Source organism: Cololabis saira, chromosome 15, assembly GCF_033807715.1.
Source record: "Cololabis saira isolate AMF1-May2022 chromosome 15, fColSai1.1, whole genome shotgun sequence".
In the NCBI taxonomy this organism is placed as follows: Eukaryota; Metazoa; Chordata; class Actinopteri; order Beloniformes; family Belonidae; genus Cololabis; species Cololabis saira.
This window is the reverse complement of record NC_084601.1, coordinates 12,216,752-12,238,543: the sequence shown is the minus strand read 5'-3', so window position 1 is coordinate 12,238,543 and position 21,792 is coordinate 12,216,752. Positions and strand designations below refer to the sequence as shown.

General features: G+C 41.2%; 1 protein-coding gene across 1 annotated transcript in view; it reads left to right on the top strand.

Moving 5' to 3' along the window:
- Nucleotides 1-13,181, top strand: part of LOC133461539 (uncharacterized) — a 36,742-nt gene extending 23,561 nt beyond the window's left edge. Inside the window, exons 30-48 of the mRNA XM_061742535.1 lie at nt 1,586-1,740; nt 1,889-1,946; nt 2,055-2,182; nt 2,334-3,015; nt 3,096-3,223; nt 3,317-3,433; nt 5,390-5,447; nt 5,555-5,683; nt 5,835-5,921; nt 6,254-6,442; nt 7,180-7,311; nt 7,516-7,617; nt 8,295-8,561; nt 9,592-9,666; nt 9,758-9,891; nt 10,908-11,039; nt 11,128-11,185; nt 11,283-11,357; nt 12,247-13,181. Coding sequence (XP_061598519.1) covers nt 1,586-1,740; nt 1,889-1,946; nt 2,055-2,182; nt 2,334-3,015; nt 3,096-3,223; nt 3,317-3,433; nt 5,390-5,447; nt 5,555-5,683; nt 5,835-5,921; nt 6,254-6,442; nt 7,180-7,311; nt 7,516-7,617; nt 8,295-8,561; nt 9,592-9,666; nt 9,758-9,891; nt 10,908-11,039; nt 11,128-11,185; nt 11,283-11,357; nt 12,247-12,599 — 3,059 coding nt within the window. The 3' untranslated portion in view covers nt 12,600-13,181. The remainder of the gene's footprint in view (nt 1-1,585; nt 1,741-1,888; nt 1,947-2,054; nt 2,183-2,333; nt 3,016-3,095; nt 3,224-3,316; nt 3,434-5,389; nt 5,448-5,554; nt 5,684-5,834; nt 5,922-6,253; nt 6,443-7,179; nt 7,312-7,515; nt 7,618-8,294; nt 8,562-9,591; nt 9,667-9,757; nt 9,892-10,907; nt 11,040-11,127; nt 11,186-11,282; nt 11,358-12,246) is intronic.
- Nucleotides 13,182-21,792: the final 8,611 nt, after the last annotated feature.

Below are 21,792 nucleotides of genomic sequence, written 5' to 3'. Positions count from 1 at the left end.
AACTCAAAACATTACATCAAAAACAAAAAATTACACATCGAGAATAAGATTTTATGCCGCGTTCCATTTGTCCTCGGAAGTCGGAATTTCCCAGTTCCCAGTAGGAATTTTCAACTGGAATGCCACTCGAAGTGGGATTTCCTACTGGGAAAGTGGGAGAAGCTTCACCACCCCCGAGTTACCATTCCAAGATGGCTGCCATTCCCAGTTCCCAGTTCCGATTTCCGAGGTAAATGGAACGCAGCATTATTACAAGGGGTCAATATTAGGAATCACAGTATAGAACAAGATCTGCAGAACAATCAATGGTAATAAAGCTAAGAAGATCAGAGACCATGATTCAAAACAGAACCAAAGGTTCTTTCTGGGCTCCGGGTAGAATCGCCATCATACAGTCGCTTCATTTCTCGGGGGGAGGTTGGTTTCTTCACTGGTGACTGTGTTAAATGACCCCCTCAGTTATTACGGAGACGTTGGATTGACTGTGTTCAGACTCCAACTACGTGACTGGTTGTTAGGGATGGACCACCTCCTGTTTTTCTCAGCTCCTGGCTGTTTCACACCTTTTAGCTGTAAAACAATAAACAGGAACAGATAACTCAAACAGGGTTCGGGGTCTTTCCCAGCATCTGGCTCAAACAGATTAGAGACCCACAACCATAAAAGGTTACTGTGAGGCACCAGAGCGGCCTCCCCACATACAAGGGGATCAGGCAAACTGGACCTGGGTGATGAGGTGTAAAGGAGAGACCCCGCAGAGCGTGGAATGCCAAAAAATAAGGCTTTTTATTGTATGCAAAAAAAAAAGCACAAAGACATACAGGCGAAGGCAAAATCAGTATTCTAAAAAAAAAAATGGCACATTGAGTATAGGCTCTCAGCAAGCTACCTCCACTCAGCAGCCCCCTTTCTGGTATTCAGCCACTGGTAATGAAGCCAGGCAGGGTGGGGAGGTTGATTGGGAACAGGTGGGCCCCAATCAGCAGAACCAGGTACACCTGTGTGCTGCTCCCCCGCAGACCACGCCCAATCCTCCACCCTGACACACACATTAAGAAAGTCTGGTGACGGTGAGAAGGGGTGGGGTTGCTCACTTTCTCACAGTTACCCTTTTACTCCTTCCTGAACAAACCCTCTCAGACTCCTTACTGGGTCCCAGATACTGACCAAGTTGTTAGTAAAATTAATAAACGCTCAGGAGCACATCCAGTTTCTAAAAGGCAGACGTTAATGTTTTGCAGCAAGAGAGCATCCACTCGTCAGAAAATAATGATGTAACAATGCTTCTCCTTTTGTTCTCCCAAGATAACAACCGTCTTAACGCCTTCAGTTAGGACACTTAAGTAATAAATGTCAACTGTTAAATATATCTGCTACCAGAGCACGAGGCCTCAGCGGGACATCCCAAGTAGAAACAGCTGCATCAACAGTAAAACCGCTACATATATAATAAACAATATATCTCTGTGATAATATATTAAGATATTAAAAATTAAAATGTGGAATTTTGCCATCAATATCTTTGCAAAGCATCACACCACTCATTTTTCTATCAGAGATACAAAGTTGTTTTCTTCCCTCTTAGATCAAACGCATCCTTCAGTTTTGAGCGTGCTGGCTGAGTGCACCTGCGGTACGCGTGATCCGTTCTACCTGTGTGGGAGCTGCTCTCTGGTGATCCCAGAGAAGGACTTACGGAGCCATCTCACTAGACGCGACCACCAAAACATGTCCCGGGTGGTGAGTAGCTGTCAAATGATAATACTAATACTAATACTAATATTTTTTCAATAAAATAGCAGGATTACCATTCAAATCGCACAGCTCGTAATGTCATTCAGAGTCCAGTAACACATTTGACTAATTGCTTGTCCCATCTTGCCCACAGGTTATTAATTTGAATGAAAAGTTGTTCAGTTTCATCTCTAAACAAAGCTTTCATTTAGGTAAGGGTGCATCTTTCTTTAACCGCTGCAAAGATTTGAAGGTGAAGGAGATAGTTATTTTGAACCTTTACTGTGCAGCATTTCTTCAGTTTTTCTTCATCTCCACAGCCATTAGCACGCTCAGGGTACTCGAACTTTGGCCGGACGGCGTCTGTACGCCTCCTTCATCCTCAGATTCGTCCTGTGTTAAACCTGCAAACGCCACAACTGCACTTCATGCTCAACATGATTATGAGGTTAGTCCAGTTTGTACGGACCATGTTAAACGATTTACTTAAACAGAAGGTCAAAATGTTCACCGCCTCAACCGATGTTTTTCTTCATGCAGCATTTATTCACAACAGCCCTTGTTAGGATATTAAAGTGATTGTTTACTTCTTTTAAAAGGTGAAAAATGAGCATCATGATCATTCTGATCAAACAAAAACCCATATGAAAGCAACTAAGTCTGCTGAGGCACACACCACCAGTTCATCTCCTGGTTGCCCAGAAAAGGACCGCAAAGCAAATCTTTCAAACACAACTGTTGGATCATTAAAACAAGAAACAACCCCTGAAACCTCCACGAGCTCATCTCAATACAAAGCAACCTCGGGGAAAGTGACGGACACCACAACTATCTCCTGTGCCATCACCTTAAATAAAGCTGCAAAAGCTGCTGCAATATCCAGACCCCTGGGAGCAAGATCTGAAGCTGCGTCCACGGTTAAACCTTCCTGTAAAGGATCCAGGTCGGTACGGGAAGCTACCTGCAGAATTGCACCGTCCTCCAAATCTGAAGGTGCTTCTAAGCGTGCTCAAACTGGATCCACAACCTCAGTGGCCCCTCAAACGGCGGAGACATCAGTGGCCCCTGCTGAAATCCTTAAACCATCAGTTACACATGGAAAAGACGATGCATCTGCTAAAACTGCACCTGTGGTTAAACCAGTGGCGTTAAACATTGATGTTGCACCACATGCTCATAAGAATAACCAACCCGCTGCTGCCCACCAGAACACAGTCAAACCTGCCCCGACGCTTTACTCTGCAAGTAAAGCCGTGCAAAATGGAAATCCTCCTAAAGTTGGTAAGTGTTACTGTTGGGCACACTAGACTTTGTTCTGCATGAACTGGTATTTTGACCTTTTTTATTTTATATTTTTACAGGATTGAACTATTTAACCGTTGTGTCGTGGGAAGGAAAGCAGCAAGTGTACTGTCTGCTCTGTTCAGTCCGACTGCACTCATCCAGCAGTAAACACCTCACCAGCTTTACACACCAATATCATTACGTGGTGTGTACGTCTGAACATAAACATAAAAACAACTGTTCAACAGTACAGCAGCGCTGAAGTAATCTTGTGTGCTTCTTACTGTGTTTTTACTAGAAATCAAAGTTTCCTGATTGGAGCGCGAAGCCGCCTGAACAAATGAACAAACTAACCCACACGGTGGCCCTCCTGGCCACGATTGAGGAAGACTTGCCTCACCTGCGGATCGTCCAGGTGACTTTTAAAAATCAATTTGAATTCAAATGTAAATGCATTTCATGCACCAGTGATGTGCAAAACGAGGGCCTAGGAGATGACGCGATTGATTGATAATCAGATGAATGAATAAATGAATGAATGAATGAATGAATGAATGAATGAATGAATGAATCTTTTTATTTCGGCTAAAATAAACATTTCTTTTGCAGAAAAGGTGTAGGCTGAAGCCGTGGCTTATAGTGCCGACCCTTTTTATCTTATAATCAGCTTAAATATGAGACATTAGCATTACTCCGTGGAAACAAACAATACGTAAAGAAGAATAAGTAAGACAAAATATAAAATTGACGTTTCACATTCTAAAATGTTTTTGATAATATACTTTATAATTATAGTGTTTTATATTTATTTACAGTATTTTCTTTAAACATTTCCTTAAACTTGAAGATATAACTGCACATTTTTAGGTCGTTATCACAACTATTCCAAATTTCTTTAGCCTTAATTGATGTACATCTCTTTTTAATATTAGTTTTTGCTGTCGTCATCTCAAACATGGGTTCCCCCTCAGATCATAGCAGGTTTCTTTTATTTGGAACAAATCCTGAATGTAGTTTGGAAGCAGTTTCTGCTGGGCTTTAAAGGGAAATAAAACAGTTTTCTGCTCGGGTATATCATGGAATTTTAGAGTATTATATTTAATAAAGAGATTATTTGTTGGTTTATAATAGTCAGATCTATTAATTATCCTTAATAAAAATGATGCAAAGATTATCTATAAAAGCTAAAGTTTGGGAATTTTGTTGCTCTGAAGCCTTCACGTGGGTTTTAACGCAACGCAAGGTGTAAAGACAAAAACAATGGGCGATCTTGGCAGCTGTTTTTGTACATCCCAAAACATCCACGCCAAGATCAGACAATTGCAACAATTGCAAAAGCTGCATCTCAAACTGTGCAGACCTCAGCAACCTTAATTTTATTAGATTAGAGCTTTATTAGTCACTGAGCCAGCGTCCCGGCACAGTGAAATTATTGGCAGTACAACCCATCAAGACAACAGAAAAAAAGGCAAAACAGATGACAAACATATGACATGGGTACACTGGTGCAATTAGCTGAGAAAGGATGACACTGGGATAGAGGAGAGAAAAAAACGCATCTTCACATTGTGTATAAATACACATACGGGGGGAGCCAGGAATGGCGTTGAATAATGAGGGAGGTGTATTTTATCATTGTGTGTGTGTGTGTGTGCGTGTTTGTATGAGTGGTAAGTCTGTGAACTATGCCCCATGTCTACTCCTCAGCCATTGTCCTTGATGTTATCAACCAGATCCACAGGTGTCATGAGGAGGAGGGGAGGGCTAGTGGGAGCAGAGCGTCTTGTCTTCATTCATCCGGGGAGATTGTGACTAGAGCGGCCTGCCAAGCCGCCTGGTCAATTGCACTGCGAGACCAGCTAACCAATTCCATGATTTTAGAAAGTTATGGGAGGATGTGAAAAGAGAGGCTACAATTGAGTCACAAGACAGAGAGCAGCAGCCGGGCAGATAGGGAGGGAGCGGGAGAAGAAAAATGTCCGCCTTCGCCGAGGGCAGGAAGTGAAAAAGTCTTGATTGTACAGTTAGAAAAAACAAGAAAAGTTGGGCTTGTTTAAAAGAGATTGGACCTGAGTGTATTTTTTCGTTGTGCTTGTTGTGCGTTTTTTTTTGCATTTTAGACCAGCAGCGGATGTCACCCCTCACTCCGACCCCCCCCCTCCCCTTCACATTTAAAAAATAAATAAAAAAATCTCTCTCTCTCTCTGTGTATATATATATATATATATATATCATATAGTACATGGTATTAACCCTTAATATATATGCAGACAAAAAAATAAATAAAAAATAAAACGAGATACATGTGTGCATATGATCCTAGTACTGTTTTAACTGCTATTTCATGGGTGTTTTTTTTTTTGTCTACTAGAAAGTGGAGGTGAAAAAGGAATCCTATCATGAGCTCAGCGGTCTTCCATGTGATAAAGGTAAAGACGCGCCTGCACCCTAAAACTGTAAAAGGCTAAACTCTAGACGGTGCAGTCATGCTGATTGATGTGGTCTTGGTTTTCTGTTTCACTCTTTTGATGTGCAGCTTTAGAGAGGCTGAAGGCTCTCATGAAGAACAGAAGGCCGCAGGTTGCATCGTCGCCCACAGTCAACGCTGTCGAGGCGCAGATGGAAGACATTTCCAGTCTCTGTGAAGTTTCCAGTTCAGATGATGGTGAATCGCCTTTTTTTTCTCCTTCTCATTTGACCAGAGCTCAACCAGCCGCGTTGATTTTTGGATGCACATTACTTAAACTGACGACTGTTGACTGTGAATGACAAAGAGTTACCATCATTGAACAGGTTTCTGCTAATTTGTCTCTCAGGGAAGCAGGTTTCTCATATTGAGACGTCAGGAAGCTCTGCCAATGTCCAACCTGAGCAGAATAACAAAAAACAGCTGTATAATGCAGGTGAGAAGATGAACACACACACACACATTCGTTTGAACACATTTTTCCAGTGGAATATTTTTCTGTTTTTCACCCAAATATGACGAAAACTCCCGCACACCTTTTCTCACCGTGCACTCGTTTATTAGGCCAACGTTTTGGTCATCGACCTTTTTCAAGGCATCAAAACAAAAAAGGTCTATGACCGAAACGTTGGCCTAATAAACGAGTGCACGGTGAGAAGAACGTGTGCGGGAGTTTTCTTTTTATATTTGGCTGCAGCTTTCCTCCTCCGACGCACCATTCTGCAAATCCGGTGTGCAAAAAGTTTTCTACTTCTGTTTTTCTCCCAGAAATTGAATCCAACTGGAACTATGATGTAAATCCGTCCGAGCTCAAGTCCACCAGACACCTGAGCGTAGATGGTGAAGAGGCAGCAGCCGGAGATCTGGTGCAGGACCAGCTTCAGTTGCCTGTCAGTTTCAATCAAAGCGATCGGGAGCCCCTCCCTGCTGCTGGCATTCAGGCTGAAAACTTGATGGGTAAAACGCATCTGTTTTTTTTTTTTTATTGAAGAATTAAAATAAAAAGAATGAAGCTAAGTAAACTACTGAATTGTAGCCTAATTAAAAGTCAAACTGCTCGATTCAGAAATGTGGTATAGTGGTACATTGAGAAAAAAGTAAGATCATTTTGAATTTGATGGGAACAAAACATCCAAAGAAAATGTGATGTAGTCGCTGAAACCAAACTCTTGAGTGTCTGATCGGATGCTTTGAGATCAATATTAAAATTTAATGTTCAATAAAAAGTAATTGTTTAATAAAAATGCGAGGCCTCAGTGTAACGTCTGGGATCGATGTCTGTAAATTATTGTAAAACACAGACTTCGCTCATCCTGCGCAAACGCCCAGAGCTAAACACAGACGTGGGGTGTGATTTCCCAAGTACTGCAGGTCCAGGGGCGATTTTGGTCCAGTGTGATTCGTACAGTTCAACTGTGAAACCAGAAATATGACAACTGAGTTGTCATATTTCTGGTTTCATGATGCGTCAGATGTTTTCAGACAGTTAAAGGTCTCGACTGCAGGCAAGCGAGTCCAACACCTGAACTCTTCCACTGCGAAGCTACAACTACTAAAGCACTCTCCACTGCTTTCTTGGGTTGTACATTTTTTGAAATTGGGGAGAAAAAAATACTAGAAATGATTTACTCTTTATTCATAAATCATCTTCCATAAATTTTTTGTCGTCATTTTTCTTTTGTGTGTTGTTTTAGTCTTATCTGAAAGTAAAGTGAAAACAACGCGGAGGCGGCCAGAGCTGCAGCTCTTATGTCCCATATCGACCACTGCAGAGGCTTCGAAGCAGGAAGTTGGCAGTCCGTGTGAAGTTTCAAGCTCATATGATGGTAAATTCAAGTTGTTTTTGTTGTTTTTTTTCCAGGTATGAAATTTCATCTACACATATTTGAATTTTGTAGCTTCACTCGTGTTCACAATATCTCCTAATATGAGTGTTTGCTTTTGGTGATTTTTATGAACTAATCAAAAGACCTGTATTGATATAAAGAGTGGTAATTACTAAATGTGTGACTGCCATGTTTGTCCTGCAGGAGTTCACCAGCCACATGAAGAAATGCCAGGGTTTCCTGCTCATGGTCACCCGGGGAAGGAGGACAGAAGACGGCATCAAGCACACCTGGCTGAGGAAACAGGTGAAAAAGACCAATGCGACCGATTCTTCTGGAAACTGCACACTGTTGATTTATTTTATTCATCCCAGAAAGTAGGTCAATTTGTCCAGATCTTAGATGAAGAAGACACACGTGATGGTCAGTCTCAATCATCTATAAGCCAAGATTATAGCTTCATCTGTGTTTTTCCACCAAAACACCTATAAAATCCATCCAATACCGGTAGATTTTCTTGTTAGAACAAACATGTAAATAAACAATATAGTATACCCATCAGTATCTGTCTTTGGTGTAGTTTCCTTTGTTGTAGGAAAGTTCAGTCAGTCTTGCAGTGATGCACAGGCAAGATACAGGATGTTACATGTTTCCAGCGCATCACTTACACATGTCGTCGTGGCACCAGACGGTGCATCCTTCATATAGATCAGCTTCAGCCTTATGTAGGCGTGAGCAGGCAGAGTTCTGCAAGGTCTGCACGACAAAGGTCAAATAAAGGCTGTCTCACATATAGAGGAAGTGAAAGTAGGAACAGTCTGCTGTTGGCATATGTGCAGTTTAATACAGAAGTGATCCTCAGTGTTTTTTTCTTCTTTTTTTTTGCTCATTTGTTTACTTTTTTAAAAACTTTTATGGCATTTGGTATGTTTGATTTCGACATGTCTCCATTTTCTCATAATTCCATTAATGACATTTTCTAGGAGTCAAAAAAATGAAAAAAGGTCAATCTGTTAACCTTGACGGCCGGCGGCGGCGGTGGAATAGCGACCCACACTCACATAATCCACGGAGGCCTGAGAAGAGACAGACATCACCAGCTGCTGAAGTCTACACCCCAGAGCCGCGGGCCACAACAGCCAACGCAGGAGAGCAGAACCGATCAGGACCGAGCCACACAGCAGAAGAAGCGCCAGGTCATGACCCGGGAGAACGCAATGCATCGCCGCAACAACCGAGAACTTCACTTGGTTCGTTTTAATTACTCAAGCAGAGTTTTTGTCATTTAAAGAGTTGTTCTCCCGCCACACAGCTCATCCGTTTCCCGTTTACTCAGACTCCTGCATCTCTCCACACTGAGTTTCTATCCTCTTTGACCACACTCAGAAATCTCCTCTTTGCTCCTCCCCTTTTTCTCCCATCTGGCAGCTCTACTTCGTTCATGCCTCCATCACCTTATGTACTTGTAGCATTCCAGGCTATCTAGGATAATAATAATGACGACTATTAGAATCATCTTCCTCATTAAAAAGTTCACAACTTCCTTTAATGGAAGAAAAATTAAATTAAACAATAATTAATTGATCATTCTCTCATCTGAAATCATAGGTTCTGTGTGAGAATGTAAACATGTGATGATATTGAAATGTGCTTGGAATAGTCAAAGTGATTGTAGAAGGTAAAATGAACAATGAACAGAACACAAACATAAAAGCATTTATGACCCATCTGTTTGTGGGCTAAACATTAAAAGCACCCAAAGAAAATGAGTGAAATCTACTTCCGGGCCAAAGTTGCTCTGAAGGAAGAAATGTGAAAAACCTGAGCTGCAGGCTGGCCGTCCTCAGAAGCTCAAGCTCCATGATCGCTTTATGATCCCTGATCCACAGTTAGGTTAAGGTTGACCTTCAATCAAATCTCTTCCTGTCCAGGAATGTGGCCGTAGGTTGTTACAATCCTCCTCTCTCCCCTTATCAGTCGGTAACTATGACAACGCTAGCCATTGGCTTAGAGAGGACTGAAAACAAGATATATACGTTTTTCTTCCCTTTGTTTTTATCAAGTCTTCCCTAGCTGGAGACGTGCAGGTCCCAGGCTGGTACTCAAAGCAGAGTTGTTGCCCACCATCATCCTGCTAAGTGGAACAAGGTCATAAAATGTTGTAAAAATGTCTGACGTTTTCCAGGCCCAGGATGCAAAACATTCTCCTCCTTTCAGTTGTTCAGTACTCCTTCTGCAAAACTTGTGCAGAACTAATTCGTGATAATATGTGTTTTTCAGGTATGAGAGCTACAGGCTGCAGTTATTTGTCCATTTACCTGAAAGCAAGTCGGCTCCACGATAAACCAGTCATCGGTGAGTGCATCCATGCTGCACGACGCCTCCTCCTCGCTGTATTGTTTTCTGCATCATTCCAGAAACATGTGTTTAAAACTGTGTGCATCAGGTATGGGGTCCATATTGGAGTGCCAAGGGATGTCCATGAAGACGTTCTTCCTCTGCGAGAGCTGTGAGAAGACTCTCTCCTGCCATGACATCTGCCAACACATGGTCAGCCTCGATCACCGGCTCAACTACATAGTGAGTGGGAACTTAAAGGGGACCTATTATGAAAAACAGGTTTTTTCTTGCTTTAACACATATAAAGTGGTCTCCCCTCAGCCTGCCAACTCAGAGAAGGAGGAAAGCAACCAAATTCTGCAGTGTCTGTACAGCCGCCCGGATGAGCCGTCCAGTCTGATGTGGCTTTTACGAGCTGTTCAGATTCTGCTCCCGACGTTACGTAATGAAAATGCGATTTCCATAGGTCGGCCTCCGATGCGTGAAACCACGCCCACGACTAACTCCGCCGGCCGGAGCTTCCGCCATTGTTTCGTAGCGGTGTATCGCGTCATTCAGGCAGCCAATCAGCACAGTGACTACGTTTACATGCAGTCAAAATTCAGGTTATTGCTAATATTCCGGTTACTGAAACATTCAGAATATTCCGTTTCCATGCGTGAGCTAACAGTGTTATCCCTGTTTACATGGTAATTAATCATTTGGGATATCTCCATCAAACCAGCAACGCACGGAGAATGTGATGACGCAATTCCCGTCATTTCCGCTTCTTCTTCCTGTATCCAAATTCAAAACAAATGCTGCTTCGCGCAACTTTTCGCTCACCTTCTTGTAAATCTCCCTATCCTGGTACTTTCTACCGTCTACAAATGCAGAAATGTTCATATCCTTCATTACATTTATGAAGTGATTAGTCTCTTCCTCACTCCAAAAGTGTGGCGTGGTCTTGCGTTTCCCCGTGTTTATAAGAACTTCCTGGACTCAAAAGACCAGGATTCCTTGCGCCCACTCAGAATCCTGCATAGATAATGAGGTTAGAGAATGGGAAGATAAAGACATGGCTCAGAGGCTGAATTTCTAATTTATTTAACAAAAACAATCAAAAGTTTGTTTTTAAGACATTCAAGGCCTGTTTAAAATAGGTATTAGATGCCATAATAGGTCCCCTTTAATAATGTGCTGCAGCAAAAAATGCACTGGTGTGAGTGTGAGTGTTCACCGCATGATGTACATCTTTTTTTCTCCCCTATTTTCAGAGGAGAGACCATCCTTTGTTTCTGCAGATGTTCTGGAAGGAAGAAGATCTACTACCTTACATGAAAATGGATATTTTGAATAATATTGTCGTCCTTCAGCTCTCAATACGGGAACGCAAAGTGGATGCAAAGGTACCTTATTAGTGTCATGCAGTACGTAATGATTTTTTTAAAAAGAGAAGGAGAGAGAGTAAATGTAATTTTTTTTATTCTTGTGAAGTGCATATCCCTGGAACCAGAGTTGCACGAACACGTTCGAACCGCTCCATTCAGCGAAGGTAACAGCAAAGTTCATTTTTTAAAAATGTTTACAGGGTAGACGGTTGAGATTGACGTTGACTAATTTGTGAGAATTCTGTTTGATTTTTTTTACAGCGTTACAAATTGGGCGCGCCATCATAACGAGTGAGAGACCGGTCGTCTTCACCATCAGTGCCGACCAGCAGAAGAGTGGGTTTCACCAACTCGGTTCCGGTGTCATTTCTTCTCACTGATGCAGAGCAATTATTGTTCCTCTTAATTAGATGACAGAGTTTAGTCTAAACGGGTACAAAGGAGAAGGTTTATTCAGGTTCAGCGTGTTAGAAGTACTAAGTAAATATTTTGTCATTAAGTTACCACGTCAGACTTCATTTCTTCAGGACAATATCAGAAGAAAAGGAAAAGTTGTTCTTAGTTCAGTCTAAACAAAAGTCATACTATAAATCAATTAACTTAAAAAACTATTTTCATTTTATTTATTTATTTATTTATTTAAAGGTTTAGATAACAGGGACAATGCACATTAATAACACATTTAAACAAATGTAAAATGTGCCGGAATTAGCCAAAAAGGCTATTTTGCATCTGCTGTCCCTGGACTGGTGTAAAAATAGTCAACCTAAAAGAAAAATGATTAAGATACAATCAATCAAACATTTCCGAATAAAAAGGCTATATCAGAATTAAGATTAAAAGGTAAGAAACTAAGCTAAAATACATACACACACAGGTTAACATAAGCTCAACAACAGACAATTGCTACAAACGAAAACAGAAACAACATGAAGCAGCAACAGTAACATCAGCATTAATAACACAAGACATAATAACACACTAACAGGCCAAAAACAAATAAGAAAAAAGCACTAAACACAGAATAAAAATCCATGCACAAAAATGACATTACATTACACGCTATTGAAACAACTTGGTTTCAAACAGGAAAAATGTATGAAACATGACAGAGGCAGTCATCGTAGATAAAGTCTTGGAGTTCCCTGTGACCTTATTTTAAAGTGCAATGATGTTTCTGAATTTCCTTCTTAAGATTTAAAAATCAATTCATTTCTTTTGTTAGAAGCTGGAAAAAAGAAAGGAAAATCTCATTCGGAGAAGTTATCCGTGGTCAACCTAGGACGAATCTTGAATCCACCGGATGTGAGCCGCTCCTCGTCAGCGGCGGACTCGGATGTTGCTCGGGTCCGCCGAGTTGACGCACGTCGCGCCCCTGCAGAGACCTGCGGCAGCTTCTCCCCGCTGCCACGATTCACACCGGCTGTGTTTCAGCGCCAGCAGACAGATCCACGGCTGAAGGCGAGACAGAAAGAGGTGTCCTTAGAAAGCAGATCTGTCGGCCCACCATCCGGTCAGAACACGGACGTTCCTCTCAGAGATGAACGCCCTCCAGCAAAGAAACAGCCGCCTGTTTAAATGCTGCTCCACACTTCCACCAGCCACCCACATCCTTCAGCAGCTGATCAGAGACTCGCCCCGTGCCAGATGGAGAGCGAGTCCAGCTCTCTGCTCAACTCTGAGGCGGTTTCAGTTCACCCTGCTGCTGAAGGCGCGGACACCAGGCCCACCTTCCACCCACCGAGGACGGGAAACTGATGGGAAAAATTACGATTCATATGAAAAAAGATACGTTTCAATATGAACCTGTCCCCCTCCAACTATTGAAACTATGGGACGCTATAAATTGGACAGTTAAGGTTGAAAGTGCTGTATATTTGGAGAGACCAGCAAACTTTGCAGGTCTGACAATCTTCGGACGAAGAGTAGAAACTCCTCTGGCTCTGGGACGGGAGAGCCAAAAGAGTTACCTCAGTGCCAATGTCTGATCAGACAAGGAGAGGGTAAAGTAACTTTCTGGGTTTGTTCACAATCTCATATACATAAATATTATATATATATATATATATATATATGTTAACCCATCTCGTTCATATTCAAAGTGTTTGTATTTTATACCAAGGCGAATAAAATGTCTGTTAAAGGATGGTTTTTACATTTCCGAGAGAAAGTTTTTTACATTTATTTATGCTTTGGTGTTCTTCTCTACAATATGTTCTTTTTCTATTGATGTTATTTTAATAAAAGTGCTTTAAGATAAAGTTGGGGTTTTTATTTTAGTCTGTCTTGTTATCCAGATATGTGACCGTGATCCAGGAAGGTGAATTTGATGGGATAATGTAGAAACTTTCCAACAAGGTGAATATCCGAACTGAAACTGAGTGGCTATGTTACCAAGAATAAGACTCAACAGATGATCCAGATTACAGTAGAATTAATTAAGCTATTGCATGTAAATGGGTCAGAACATACATCAGGCACCTCGATGCACAAATGACCATGAACAAAAAGCAAATAAATAATGATCCACTCTTACGATTCTGGTAGACAGAACACTGTTAAGGTCGATGTTAGTCTCTTTGGGGCGGACTATCAGTTTGTACACTTGCCGCTCTCAGTATTTTTGGTTTAATCAAGTGGCTGAGGCTAAATTTTCCATCACAGAGGACTTTAACAAAATAGTGAACGAAGATTTTTTAAACATCCTTCTCACCTGAGAACCTCGACATATTCACAGTCAAGGCTGCAGTATAATGTTGCTTTTCACCTCTGATTTACATGTCTAACTGATTTCATCAAAAAAGATCAGTTTCACTGCAGTTGTTGAGCTTGTGGCTTGCACTCCTTGATGATGAAGAAGGTCGTGCTTCTGTGGTCACAAAGTTCCAAGGTCAGTAGCAGATATATGTCCACAAATGTAGGAAAAACATGTTCCTTTTCAGAAATAGACTCTCAATTGATCGAGGAGTCTTATATTTCTTTGTTTTGGTCATATAGACAATATTCTGATTAGTTTCTCACTCAACTGTGAATCTTTACCACCAACACTTGCCTCGATAGTCGTACAACCGTCACAAATGAAAGGTACATTTTTAGTGACGTCATATCAGTTAGAGGTGGAAAAAAAAAGGAAATGGACAAGAGGTTTTCTTCCTTTACCTTGCACAAATCCCCAGACTCGCTGTTAGATAAATTCTTATCTTGCCTGCAAAAGATGATTATAATTGTCCTCAAGAGATTCTGTGCAGATGCAAGAGAAATTGTCTCCAATCAGAAATTCAGGGGCTCCGTATCTTCAAACATGCATCCTCTTGACGTCAGCTCACACAAGTTATCATTTTCTGCTCTTGGAAAAATTGCTGCTCAGATCATTTTGTCTGTATGTCAGGGTCAAATCTTGTTTAAACTTTGTATGACCTGCAGTGTGCTTGTAGTGTTACTGGAGTTATTTATGCTGGAGAAGGCATCTGAGCTTTAATCTGGTTTGGACACCCTACGCAGCCACAACCATTTCTTTTTGTAACAGATCACATTGTTTTTTTTTCTTCAGATAGCAACGTCCTTGAAAACGTGTCAAAAAACTGGAATAGTTAGAAAGCAGGTCAGCGTGCTTTGCTAACCCAATCTTCTCATACGTATTTTCTCTGACTAATACTAAAAAAGAGAAAAGAACATTTAGACCAAACATCCTTTTTTTCAGTCTTAATCTCTTTTACCATACAGAAGTACAGATGTATGATGTCATCCAGGTTCTTATGAGTGATTGGACAAAACTGTGTCCTGGTTTCTCTAGGGGACACATAGGAGGCCCATGTTCTGCATCTGGCTGATTGTCTGAATCTTGTCAGTAAAGAAAGAGACAAACTCATCACAGGAACCGTTGGATAGAAGTTCAGGGTCCACTGTTCAGATCTACTGTTCTACTGCCAACAGTAGTGAACAAAATGCACTATTGTTGTTTCTGACAATGATATCAGAAACATCTGATTGCCTTGCATCCCTCAGCTCTGTATTAGATCTGCTCAGTCTCTTTTTATAGATGTTATAATGAACCTGTAATTTATTTTTCCAGCTGTGTTCAGCTCTTGGACTCTTGTTTCAGCTCTGACCAGTTCAGCATTTCTCCAGGGAGGTTTCTCTTCAGCAGTGATCACCTTCACCTTGGTGAGAGCAATGGTATCAATAATACTCATAATTTCACCCCTGAATTTATCCACAAGCTCGTTAACTGAAGGTGAGTGGGTGGGGGGTGGATCTGAATAAACCTATCTCCCTGGACCTGGCACATATCAGTTTGAACTTGCTGATGCTTTGTCATACAGCTGTTTTGAGAGATGGTGTTTTCACCGAGGAGGGGGTTTGGGTGCAGGGGACCAGCCTCTTTCACCAGCTGTTTCAGATGACTCAGGTGATGCAGGGATTTCTGCAGCGATGACCTTCTCGTCACGAGTTCACCTAGACCAGTGTTTCCCAACCCTGGTCCTCGAGGCCCACTGTCCTGCATGTTTTAGATGTTTCCTGCTTCAGCACACCGTGATACAAGTGGCTGTGTCATCAACAGAATTGTGCAGACTTTGATGACAAGCTAATTAGGACCATTAATTAAAATCAGGTGTGACGATGAAGGGAAACATCTAAAACAGGGGTGTCCAAAGTCGCTCCTCGAGGGCCCGTGTCCTGCATGTTTTAGATGTCTCCTTGCATCAACACACCTGATTCAAATTAACAGTAGTCACCAGCTTGCCATCAAGGTCTGGAAAACGCTGTTGGTGACAGAGCTACTTTTATCACGGTGGGCCAGTTGTTCAAAGGTAATCTGATCGGATTTTGGTTATCAGATTGGATCAAAATGGGTTGTTCAAAAGGGAAAGAAGGATTCTGAAATCGGATTAGATCACATAATCCAATCCTAGTTTTAATCTGGATCAAACCTTCAGTTTGTGTTGTTCAAAACTTTCCAGTAGGATTTGGATAATTTTGATCAAAAAAAACAGGATTATCCTGATCCCAACAGGGGGTAGGATTTCAAGGTGGATTTCAGGAGGAAAATGTCAAAAAACTTGGTCAAATAATACAACATTTGTATCATTTAGTGTAAATACTTTTATATTTTGCACTTGACTTGTTTAACTGTTACAGTGATAAAGTAGATAAAGTAAACATAGGCTACCAATTAAGCCTTTCAGTATAGTAAAGTAAAAATGAAATAAAAATTATCTTGTCACCATGAAATAATTCTCCAAACAGATTTCAATAACAAACAAAAATAATGGTCTGGTTCTTCAACAGGCTCAGGTGCATCACAAACGTCATCACAGAGAGGGACATTGCTCCTGGTAGCGATGTTGTGCAAGACAATACACTTAAAGTGACCCCATGTTGGCTCTTCTACCTGTTGTTCTTTACATAAATGGTAGGCCACATTGTGATATGTTGTCCCATTTAGAGCACTGGTAATCCGGATTTGGTAATCTTGAAAACTGTATCTGGATCAGGGTGATCCAATCCAATGTTGCTTTGAAAAACCGGCATGAAACTAAGACGGATTACCTGATCCTGGATAGCATAAAATGGGATTTCCAAATCCGGATCACTTTGATCCAAATTAGATTTTTTGAACAACTGGCCCAGTGTGCTGTAGCAGAGAAACATCTCAAACCTGCAGGACACCGGCCCTCGAGGACCGACTTTGGACACCCCTGATCTAAAACATACAGGACAGTTTGCCTCGAGGACCAGGGTTGGGAAACACTGACCTTCACGATCACTCCTCTCCTCTGTCTTTGCAGATCCTGCCACACCCACTTGCCCTGCTGTCTTCATTTACCTCACCTGCGGGAGCCCCGCCCATCTCCTCACCTGGTTCCCATCTGCATCATCAATCACCTTTCATAAACTGGCTCTCGGCAGGTTATCTGGTTTGTTTCACCGAGCTCCCCAGCATTCTCATCCTCCTGTCGGCCAGCCTGTGTCCTTGGCCTTGCCTGGTTTCCCGGTTTGAAGTGCTGGTCTCGCCCCTTTTGGATTTGTCTGCCTGCTCGCCTGGTTTTATGACTCCTGCTTGTTTTTTCAGACTTTATTTAAGAACATTGAGCTACCGTTGTGCATTTGTGTTCCCTAGGTTGTGAGTCGTCACACTTCCTGTCTCTCCACTTTCATCTGGTCAATGAGGACTTTGTGGTGGGGGAGGTTTTTGGATCCAGGAGCATGGGGTCTGTTTTGGCGGCAGCAGGGACCAGCTCCTTCATGTGATCAGTGAAGCCCAGCAGAGGGAGAGATGGATGGGGGTGGATCTTCCTTCCTGTCCTTCGGTGCAGGAGACGTCTGAGATAACTCCGGGATGACGTCCTCTCCAGGTGCAGGCGGCGGGGGTGGGGCAGCCCTATCTCAAGGTTCCTGCTGGGATGTATCTTGTCCTTGTCCGAGACACAACGGCAGCTCGGAACAGAGAAAATAGGAGCTGCAGACAGTTTCACCCCAGATCTGTTGAGGAAGAGACGTCTGCCTTCAGAAGAAGAAAAGAAAAAAAAAGTCTGCGGTCCCAGAAAGAACTGAAATGGTCAATATAACTGAATTAGTGCGTGGTACACACACCTGACATTTGTTCAGGCTAAGCAGCCTGCTGACTCATCGGTGGTAAAGGGCAGAGGTGGGTAGAGTAGCCAAAAATTGTACTCAAGTAAAAGTCCTGTTACTTCAGAATAATATGACTCAAGTAAAAAGTAGTCATCCAAATAATGACTTGAGTAAAAGTAAAAAAGTACTTGATGAAAAAACTACTCAAGTACTGAGTAACTGTTGAATAACGTTTGATTTATTTTTTAACACAACCATTCAAACAGACAAAAGTACAAAATAATCATCTTCAGGCAAATTAAATCAATAAAATAATAAAATTAAAACGAATAAAAAATAGCTTAAATTAAAATAATCTTAAAGCAAATCCAAGTACTTTAATAAATAAAATAACAGAATAAAAAAAATAAATTAAGCACAAGTAGCACAAAATTTCAAGCCTTTGTACTTTTCTTTTTTAACCAGGCAGAACTACAACAAACCCATGAACTCATAGAAACTCTGTGTGCGTTTGAGTCTGTGTAAATGTGACAAAACATGCAAAAACAAACATTTTTCCCAAAGAATCACTCAGTGATGTCATGAGATTAACGCATACGCGGATAAAAGAAAAGTAACAGCTCAACGTGGCCTAATGTAGCAGAGTAAGAGTAACAGTTTTTTCTTCACAAATCTACTGAAGTAAAAGTATAGTGATTCAAAACTACTCCTAAAAGTACAAAATTTCCCAAAATGTACTCAAGTAAATGTAACGGAGTAAATGTAACTCGTTACTACCCACCTCTGGTAAAGGGCCACTAATGAACACCTCAGCATCCAGACTACTGGCTGTATCACCGTTTCTGGAAGTCTCATTTTCGTACCTCAGACTGCTGTTTCACAACATCATTTCGAGCTGAGGTGTAATATGAAGCTTTTCCCAGTTGGACGTAAAGCCGGAAGGCATAAAAAAAACACTCTGCAGAATCTGGGATCTTTCTGAGGCAATTATGAAAAAACAACGAGCATGCTCCCAACTCAGGCTTTTAAATGGGACAAGTGAAGGAAAGCCAGTATGTTAACCATCACATCATGACAGTTTTATCTTCAGTGAATCTCATACCTGAGAGAAGCACAGATCAAAGGTCAGGGAACATCTTTCTCGACAGGGAGGCTCGAATTCCTAATAACGAAGCGTCCCTTTTATCAGATGGGCTCACAAGACCAGATCCTTCACATCATCTTCATCCTGCAGGTCTACCTTCAGACCATCATCGTCTCCTCCTCTTCATCGTCTCTTCCTCGGTGGGTTTCTGCTGCGCAACGATGTCTGAATGCTTGAGACGCTCACTTAGTTAATCGTTGGAGTCCATCTGGATGTTGTTCTGGTTCTTTGTTTTTTCTTTCTCTGCGTCTGTGAAGCAGCCTGACACAAGTGCTTAGGGATTCGATCTGCTGCTTAAGCAGTTACTGTCTTGCGCACAAGCTGGTTAAGCTTATATTGTACCATCATAATAAGAAACAATTCCTTGACATGTTTCCGTTATGAAAATGTATGTAAATTATCAATGTTTTATAATGTTTGTAGCTATCATTATACTCACAGCATTACAAGTGGAAGAATACTGTGACAAGATGAGTGTTGGAAGCAACTTTTGACCTATGGAATTAAACTACAATTGAAATACGATTGATTGTCAGAGTAGTAGTCATGATTGAATCAGATAAACATTGGAGACAACTTAATGCTTTCAATATATGATTGATTGTAACTATGGAGTGTGAATGTGTGTGTGTGTGTGTGTATATATATATATATATATATATATATATATAGCTTACGTCTGTATTAACTTCAGTAGCCAGGAGGAAGCTGACAAGAGGAAGAAATGGTGATCACAAGATTCTGTCACCTTGGTGTGTGCAACGGCATCTCAATTATCCGAGTCCGAGACAAGACCAAGACCACAAAAAAGTGGACTTGAGAACTACAAGCCTACGAGACGTACACACAGATGCAGTAACTGCTCAGGGAAAGGAGGGTCTCCTTCCTCATTGCTAACAAAAGATGAGAGGCAGAAACTGGCTTAGATGGGTTGTTATCAGCAGCTGCAACTGGGGGTTTGTCCTTGATGGAAAGGAGTCGTTTAGGAGTGAGGCCACATTTACCGTTAGGAAAAACAAGCTACACCTGCGTCTGCACCTTCATGGTCTGGAATAAGGGAAAATATATTTTCTGATATCAGAGTGACCTCATTAAAGGATTCTGTACCACACCACATTCATGCATGCACACTCCTATCTCATGCTGCACCAACACCACACACACACCCTTGCGTATAGACAATAACATGATATTCCTGCTTTCGAGTAGATGTAAGAACATTGTAAGACATTTAGCATGTTTTTTTATTTAGGTTAATTTGTTTTACCAAACTAAAATAAAGGTAGGTTTATCAAACCTATTTCAGACTCTCCTCTAAATTTATTACATAGCAGCTCAAAGTCTGAGACATATTGGACCGATCTGATATATTTAGGTGATTAAAGTCAGTAAAAAGTGTAGTCTTTTCGATATTTCCAGCTTAATTAGATTCAAAAGGCCAAAGATAAGATTTCTGAATATGGTAATAAGAAGATGCAGTTTGTTGGACTGTGTGCTCGCTGCAAAACAGAGCCTTCCTACCCCTTCACAACTTTTATTTAGTTGGTTGCATAGCAGGGCGCTTACATATTTCAATACAAACACAAGGTCACAGTATTTTCCCATCCTTTTGGTCTCTTCTTTCTACCTACACATTTTCAAGGTTTTTCATGGCTTTGGTATTTGAGTCTTATGATGAGAAATAGGAACATCTTGTTTCAACATGAGCTGTCTTAGGAACACTATTGCGCCATACTGAAACTTAACCTACATTCAGTAACACTTTTTCAAAAGCTTTTACACATCTGTCAGCGATGATAAAATGTATTTACAATTATTCTAACAGGCCATCTGCTTTGTGCACTACTAAAGGAAATGAGTAATCCTGAATAGAAAAGCTAAAAAGAAGACCATTCATATTAAAAGAAAGCAACTTCTTTCCATGAATTAATTTGACTTATTAATAATTTATGATCTCAAATTTTTCACCGCCACCTTATTAGCCATGCAGTGTTGCATTGCAAGCTTAAAGCCCCATAAAACATCTAGTTTTTATTTGATGTTTCTTACATAGATTTATGTAAAATCAGGTCTGTATCACAGCGAAGATTGATTCCTTTCTGAAAGTTTTCCAGCCATAGGAGACTTTTTGATTTTATTTTGAAAGAAACCTTTAAGTGCTCATCATAGGTTGGCGCCGATCAAGTCTCGACTATAATGAACATCTCCACGTCTGGTTTATGGCCTAAAGTTGGTCCAGGCTAGTTATGTTAGTCGTGGTAGGTTCTAGTAATTAAGGAGTTGGTATATTTTGACAATTATTTATGTATGTATTTTAAAAACAGCGGGCAGGGAAGGTAATTTTCATGCTGACTGTAGTAAAATGTGTTTTTGTTCATCTCTGGCATTATAATTATATGATTTTACGTTTGCAGAGTTAATTATAACTTGCAGCCATAGCTATGTGTTACATTTTTCGGTTTTGTTTTGAAAAGATCACATTCTTGATCTCCTACTTCACTTCCCTTTTTGATTGTCATTAGTTTCACCTGTGTCTTGTTAGCTCTCTGCTCCTGGTGTATAAATAGTGGTAGGAATCGTTGGTAGTCATTCTTTCACTGGCTGTCTTGTTCATGACTGTTTATTTGAGAGTAATCCATTCATGCAAAAATGCCTTTTTTTTTTTTCCCCTTCCTTTCCTTCTTGGATTTATTTTAAATTGCACCAGCTCTGAGTGAACATTGCCTCACCTTTGTCTTGTTCTTTGGCTTCTGTTGCCTGAGTTAGGGAAGTACCATCAAATATGAGCCCGACAGATGCTTCATATTCTCTGGAGGACCTCAAGGAGGTGAGTGCGGTTGTAGACCAGGGGTCACCAATCCTGGTCCTCGAGGGCCGATGTCCTGCATGTTTTAGAGTTTTCTCTGCTTTAACACACCTGATTCTAATTAATCATCGTCATTGAGGTCTGCACAATTCTCTTAACGACACAGTCACCTTTATCACGGTGCAATGAAGCAGCAAAACATGCAGGACACTGGCCCTCGAGGACCAGGATATGGGAGGATGGTG